The sequence below is a fragment of the Primulina eburnea genome, chromosome 17 (genome assembly GCF_022965805.1).
Source record: "Primulina eburnea isolate SZY01 chromosome 17, ASM2296580v1, whole genome shotgun sequence".
NCBI classification, from domain to species: domain Eukaryota; kingdom Viridiplantae; phylum Streptophyta; class Magnoliopsida; order Lamiales; family Gesneriaceae; genus Primulina; species Primulina eburnea.
In genome coordinates, this window is record NC_133117.1 from 21,424,296 (window position 1) to 21,431,460 (window position 7,165).

A 7,165-nucleotide genomic window follows, 5' to 3' on the forward strand; every position below is an offset into this window, starting at 1 on the left:
AAGCCATCTACTTTGCTCATTTTCCTAAACAACATTATTGATTCAATCCGGTGGAGCACCCGACCTGACTCATCCATTTCATCAGGATCACATAAGTAATGAAATCAAATTTTGTCCCATTGTCCAATAGCAATGTCAAATTGCCATGAATAACCAAATATATATTTCTAAAAATGACTTCTATTTGTTAATATGCATAGTCCTAAATATAGGAGCAGGTGTGTGATTCATTTTATTTTTCTTTTTGGCAAACGAGTGCAACGAATATAAAAAAAAGTTCAAATAACACTATAAAACGAGGGTTATACATCTCTAACCTATAGAGGACATCAGAGATCAAGTCGGTATGAAAAATATTAATTTCTATTCGAATTTATTGAGTTTGGCTCGTGGTCAGACATGTATTTTTTTCGAGTCGAAATCAAGATCAAAAAAATTTCGATAGTCCGCGAACTGATTGTAATCTTTAATATTTTATCATATAATATAATTATATATTAAATAAATATATTTCGAATATTTTGATTATTTATTTTCAAGCAATAGTTTTTCAAAATCGCGAACATTTAGAATGTTTTGAGCTGAATTTGAACTTAAATTCTTTCTCGAGTCAAAAAATTTAAACTATTCATGCTTCATTTTGAGATTGAGATCGAATACATCCAATTGAAGCCTTGTATTTGTTTTATATTTTACTCGATTCGGTTTATAGACAACCCCACTAAACTCATTCTAATGTGCAGTTTACTCGATTTGCTGGAAGTTTTTTCAACGTCTATTCCATTCATAGAAATTGGATCCAAATTCGTGTGTAAGGATGATATTTTTTGCTCAAACTAGATTTTGTAATAAAAAAAGATAAAATTATAATTTTATGTGGAATATTAATCCATGGGTTTTATGGCCCGATTTGTTTTGTAAGGCCGGGCTGTGTTTGGATTGTGTGCATATTCGCTGATTTTAGCCGATGCCTGGTCTTCTTCCACTTATAATCTCGACGATTGGAGTTCGTTCCAGAAACCCCTCGATAAATTTTCCTGTGGGGCTGTAACGAAGCTTGATCTCCCCAAAATTTCCCTTTTTCGGATCTAAGTTTGATGTTTACAGTTGTTTGATTTGATTGCTTGATTCAGAATGGCGAAGGAAGGTCCTGATTGGGATGGTTTGCTGAAATGGAGTCTCTCTCATTCTGATGGTACTAAACCTTCTGGTAATCTAAGGTACTATCTTTGGGTTTCTGTAACTTTTCGACTGTTCTTGATTTAGGGTGTTTTGGGTCCAAGTCTTGGAGGGCTGGGGTAAAAGTTGAGTCTTTACTGAAAAGTAAGTCGGATATGCTGCGCAAATAATTTTTTCTGTATTTTTATTGAAACCCAATCTTTGGCTCCTGGAGAAGTTCTCAGTGGGATGGTGTTAACAAGCCAGTACAGGAAATTGCTAATGATTTTTGAGTTATTAGTTGATTAAACTATACTTTTTGCTGTTCTTGGGCTTCATAAGTACTGATTTTGTGGATAATACTTATAACTTGTTGGTTATTTTACGGGATTAGTGAGGAGGATCGAAGATGGTTTATGGAGGCAATGCAAGCGCAGACAGTAGATGTTGTCAAACGAATGAAGGAGATAACACTTGTTATGCAGACCCCGGAGCAGGTTTTGGAGTCTCAGGGAGTAACTGCTGAAGATATTGAAGGTCTTTTTTTAGAGGATTTGTTTTGTGTTGCAGTTTTTTTTTTTTTTTTTTTGTTGTCTTGTAAGAATAGGTTTCGGATTATTTTCGAGTTGTTTGTTGTTCCTGAAAGACTTGGTTTTAAATTAACTTCGCCTGCTTCCAGATATGCTGGATGAGCTACAAGATCATGTGGAGTCTATCGATATGGCAAATGGTGAGTTTCATAGTTTTATCTTCTGGCTGTGGATTATTTGTTGGAGCACATGTTTTTCATTAGTTGGAGCCCAATGTAGAATATACAAATACTTGAAACTTAATGTTAGTCTACTTATCGAAGAGGTTGGTAGATGGAATGGCTAACAGGAAAGTTGGTTTTGTTCTTTTTCCAGATCTTCATTCCATTGGTGGTCTGGTTCCTCTTCTCGCCTACCTGAAAAATTCCCATTCTAATGTCAGGGCCAAGGCTGCAGAAGTTGTTAGCACTATTATGCAGAATAATCCAAAAAGTCAGCAGTTAGTCATGGAAGTTAATGGCCTGGAACTGCTTCTATTGTGTTTTAATTCAGATCCGGATGTTACAGTTCGTGCAAAAGCACTTGGTGCAATCACATGTAAGCAAAGTTTTTTTTTATCTCGTTTTGACGCATCTGCATAGGGCCTTCTGATGACTAGTTTTGGTTGTGTTGTCTTTATATATTCAGCTCTGATCATGCACAATAGGGATGGTGTTACTGCATTTCGGTTGGCTAATGGATATGCGACCCTTAAAGATGCGCTAAATACCGAGAATGTGAGATTTTTCAGAGGTTAGTTTCTGAAGATTGTAATCCCTTTTGTGTGTTACAAGTATAAGAACATAAGAGTGATTGGAATAGGATTTTCTTTACTTTAATTTTTAGTGTTTCTCCCCACATCGCTTGATGTTAACAAGCTCTAAAAATGGGACCAACTGCAATTTTTTTATGTTTGTAAGCTCAATGTCATAAAACTGTTTGGCTGTATGTTAACTGACACATAATGGATAATTTGCAGGAAAGCACTTAACTTGATCCATTATTTAGTGCACGAGAATGAGGCAGACTTTGGTATTGTGGCTGAGCTCGGATTCCCACGTATCTTTGTGCACTTGGCTTCAAGCAAGGATGCTGATGTTCGTGAAGCTGCACTTAGGGGCCTTCTCGACCTAGCTCAAGATGAGTCAGGTACGTCCAATCAGTTAAATGAAGACAATGATAAACTGAAGCAAATTCTACAAAAACGAATTGAGGTTATCAGTGAGATGTGTGCTGAAGACCTAGCAGCTGCCAAAGAAGAAAGACTACTCATTGATTCCCTTTGGAACACGTGTTACAATGAGCCATCTTCTCTTCGGGAAAATGGGCTTCTTGTTCTCCCAGGAGAGGATGAACCTCCACCTGATGTTGCCAGCCAGCATTTTCAACCCCCTCTCAGAGCTTGGGCTGCGAGTCAAACTCAGTATGCAAAACCAAGTACTAAAAAGAATGAAGCTCCATTATTGATGGGTCCAGGGCCCCCAACTGACAATGCATCATGATGCAGCTGTTGTTAGAGGGTGGGAGACCGGAGATATGTTTCCGCAAATATTGGTTTTTGTGATTTTTGTCTGAAGTGCTCAAAAGGGTTATTTGTCCTTATAGCCTCATCTCATATACATTATCTGAAGCTGTTAATGCCTACGTTAAATTAGTTTTTCACTTATGGATCAATTACAGTTCTAAATTATAATATTAGATCGTGATTTGCATCATAGAATTTATTTCTAAGGTAATAATATATTTCCTGATTTGTTAAAAAAACAGAAATATATTCCATATTGCATAAAATTTTCTTGCACAGTACAGTTCTATTACAATTCTACCCCACTATTCTTCAACTTCTATATTCCATCCTCAATATGGAGGGCAAAAGGTAATTACATATTTTGAAGCTCTGCACCTGTTGAGGCTTGAAGAATCATCAAAGGCATAACTATAGGCCTTGGGGCAAATCGCCTTGAACAAATTGGAAAAGACCGTAGGCTTGCAAGTTTTGGGATTTGAATACTCCCCTGTGCAGCAGTACTTGGCGGATTGCATGACCAAGCACGCGCTCTTACACCCCATCACTCTGCCTCCCACCCTCACCTCTAAAGCGGAAGGACAACATATGTTCAAATCGACGGCACATGATGCCACACCGCACCCAATCCCTCCTCCGACAGGCTTCATCGAAACAGGCAAGTTGAATCCATCAACTAAACTCACATCGTAGAAATGCAGGGGTGAAGCTGATGTCCCTAATGTCATTTCCACCACGGTTGCTGGTGGCACGCCACCCATCCCACGGCAGCGTAAGGATCCCGAACAGTCTCCGGTGCCACATGAACCTTTCCCGTTTTCATCGAAGTTGCAGCTGTGCCTCCCCCATAATCTTCCTGACCACTTCTCTGGTACATCAATGACCACTTCTTGGCCACTGTTAAGGAGAAAACCTCCATCTTGCGGTGTCTGCTGCCCTGCGCTGCCGAGAATTCCCGGCCATATGCTTTCCTGACAGTTGTTAACTACAATGAGTTGGTGTCCTGTTCCATCTGCATAAACATTCACCTTAAACTTACCAAAACACATGAGAAAACAGACAAAAACTCAGAAGAAAAACGATACTATACTTGCTCCGGCGAGAAACAGAAGCGTGCAGAGCACAACCAAGCAAAGAAATTTGAAAACCATCATGTTGATGGTGAAGTTCTGATGCTAATGGTGATCTGACATCTGAACCATATATTGCCAAATTTAAAGCACAAAAAGATTTCTGCGTAGGCTACTTTCTGTTAGTTGCTAAGCAGCAATTTGCATTTCTTTTTTGATTAAATTTTGATCCCTCACTTTTGCTTTCCACTTAAAGAACACAAGGGAATTTATGCATTGCTTCTAACAGAGGATTAATACTTATATGAACATACTATATTGCGCTTTAGAACTTTTGCATGTTGCTATGAGCTATCCTGTTTCTCCCTTTATGACTATGATGGTTTCTAGGAAATCCACTGCACATGCTTATGTACTTTGTGTTGGAACCAATTCAACAGTTTGCCTACAACTGGACAAGATTTTCCCCGATTTTCAAGGGGAAAATTCCATGCAACAACCTCAAAGATCACGTAGACCTCATGACCCAAAATCACTCGAGGCCGTTGGATCTGGCCTTAAGGCATATCCCTATGAAAGTGGAGAGGTACGATTTTCAAGTAATTAGTTAGTCATATTTACCGAATATTTCACCCTACTTCATGGGGCACTGTTCCCATGAGAAGATCAAAGACCCAGTTTTAACCACACATATGCGGGGTCCATCAATTCATATGCGGGGTTCACCAAATTCTTTAAAATCAACGGTCCAGATCCTGTGAAGCACTGCCCCACAGGTAGCATCGACACTACCCATATTTACTTAGAAGCTCCTTGACCTCTTAAGAAAGAAAATAACTAAATATAAATATTTATTAGTTATAAATTGCAACAAATTTATGGAGAAATTCTATGACAAACACACCAAATGGAATCATTGACGTTTAGGTGAAATTCATGTTAGAAAACCGGGATCTAACAGTGGTATCAGAGCCAGTTTTTAGATCCCGGTTTTCTACACGCCCAAACGCAGCGGAAGTTTAAAATTTTTCATTTTATTTTGACAATCAAAATATGATTTGTTTGGGCGCTCGTATGGTTTTAACAAAACATTCATAGGGCGTCAGAAATTATACCTTTGTGAATTAATCACTAGACACCAACCGATCCGGTATAACAGATCTGGCTCTTGATGAATCCCTACGAACTTTCTTCAAGGACTCCTTTCTTCTAATCAGGTCCACGACTAGATGATTTGTTCCTCTTCTAATTTGCACTAGAAAAGTAGAAGAACTTTTGCGTAGAGATAGAAACATAAAGAAGAAATCGACTCAACACTATAAGCCGAATTTTCCTTATTTTTGAGAAGAGATTTTCGAGAGAATCCTTTTGGAGTTGGGAGAGCCGAAAATCTTCCTGCCCAAGGAATTGAATTGAAGAGTAGTCCCTCTTTTTCCTTTTTAAAACTCTCGGGTGCTCCCTTATCAATTAAGAATCAAAATCATTATCTTTATTTCTAATCCTTAATTTACTTAATTAATCTTATTAATTAAGTTAATTAAAGATTCTAAATTAATGACATATTCTTTTTATTTTTCCAAAACTTTCGGATGCAATATAATATATAAATATAAGAATCAAAATTCTTATTATTATTTCTAATCTTTCATTTCCTTAATTAATCTAATTAATTAAGTTCATTAAAGATTCTAAAATTGCATGCCAACATTTGGCAATCTCGATTTTCTTCACCGAAATTTCATGCATTATATCCATTATAAATTCAACATTTGAATTTAATATTTAAATTATAAATTCAACTCCTTGAATTTCTCACATCCAAAATTTAATATTTAATAAACTCAACTTTTGAGTTTAATAAATTAAATTATCAAATTTCATAAATTCAACCCTTTGAATTTATTCTCTCCATATTTCATAAATTCAACTTCTTGAATTTACTATTTCATAAATTCAACTCCTTGAATTTATTTTCTCAAAATTTAATTATCATAAATTCAACTCCTTGAATTTACTATAATAATATATAAATTCAACTATTTGAATTTATTCTCTCAACGGGAACAAACGATCCAGTGCTTGTGTGACCCTCAATGGTTCAGGGATACAGCTAGCCGTGGGTTCACAACTCTTTGTGATTCAGAACATAATCCTTTATTCGGGCTTACCCTAGTTAGCCCCATTCTTTTCATCAACACCTTGATCAAGAATGTCAGAACTCATTTCTGATTGCACCCATCGGATCATGGTAAGAGCGTCTAGTAGCATCGCCCCATGATCCCCTAGGTATCACTGATAGTGCCTGCAAGAACCAGTCGATTATGATTAACGTACAGTACGGTCCCTTCATCTCATATATCCCGATCGAATCTGCAACCATTGGTTCATCGAGGGTTGCATATTAATTCGATAACTATGTGATAACTATAATAGTGGCATCGCGTGTACTATTGGAGAACTCTTTCTCCAACGTACATCTCATACTCTGGCCAGAGATTCCATGCACTATTATTACATTAGATCACATAGGATATCCACACCCGTAGGTGAGCGGTGAATCCCCGACTACAATGCACTGGCTCCTATATGTGTCGCAACTGTACCCAACCTCGCCACCTGATGACTCTCCTGGAGCCGGTAAACGAGTCAAAGCACAGCCCTAGCATATAGAGCCTCAGTGTTGTCCCGGGTCATAAGGACTAATGGTGTACAATCATAACCACGGACTTATCCTCTCGATGAATGATAACCACTTGGAAAGTCCGAGGGAGGGTTGTTCGGTATAATCATCATATGACTACCCATCTGCATGTTTGGACATCTCCATGCCCTTACCAAGAAAC

General features: G+C 37.7%; 2 protein-coding genes across 2 annotated transcripts; one reads left to right on the plus strand and one right to left on the minus strand.

Moving 5' to 3' along the window:
* Nucleotides 1-855: 855 nt before the first annotated feature.
* On the plus strand, nucleotides 856-3,389 carry LOC140818260 (uncharacterized). The gene is given in 6 exon segments (XM_073178169.1): nucleotides 856-1,220; nucleotides 1,553-1,695; nucleotides 1,838-1,888; nucleotides 2,064-2,285; nucleotides 2,376-2,484; nucleotides 2,707-3,389. Coding segments are annotated over 6 exon segments (1,134 nt in total). The 5' UTR covers nucleotides 856-1,134; the 3' UTR covers nucleotides 3,230-3,389.
* Nucleotides 3,390-3,452: 63 nt separating this feature from the next.
* Nucleotides 3,453-4,788, minus strand: LOC140818259 (thaumatin-like protein). The gene is made up of 2 exons (XM_073178168.1): nucleotides 4,343-4,788; nucleotides 3,453-4,264 (listed from the first exon to the last, which is right to left on the minus strand). Exons 1-2 carry the CDS (start codon nucleotides 4,404-4,406, stop codon nucleotides 3,585-3,587), a joined length of 744 nt encoding a protein of 247 aa, XP_073034269.1. The 5' UTR covers nucleotides 4,407-4,788; the 3' UTR covers nucleotides 3,453-3,584.
* Between the last annotated feature and the right edge of the window lie 2,377 nt (nucleotides 4,789-7,165).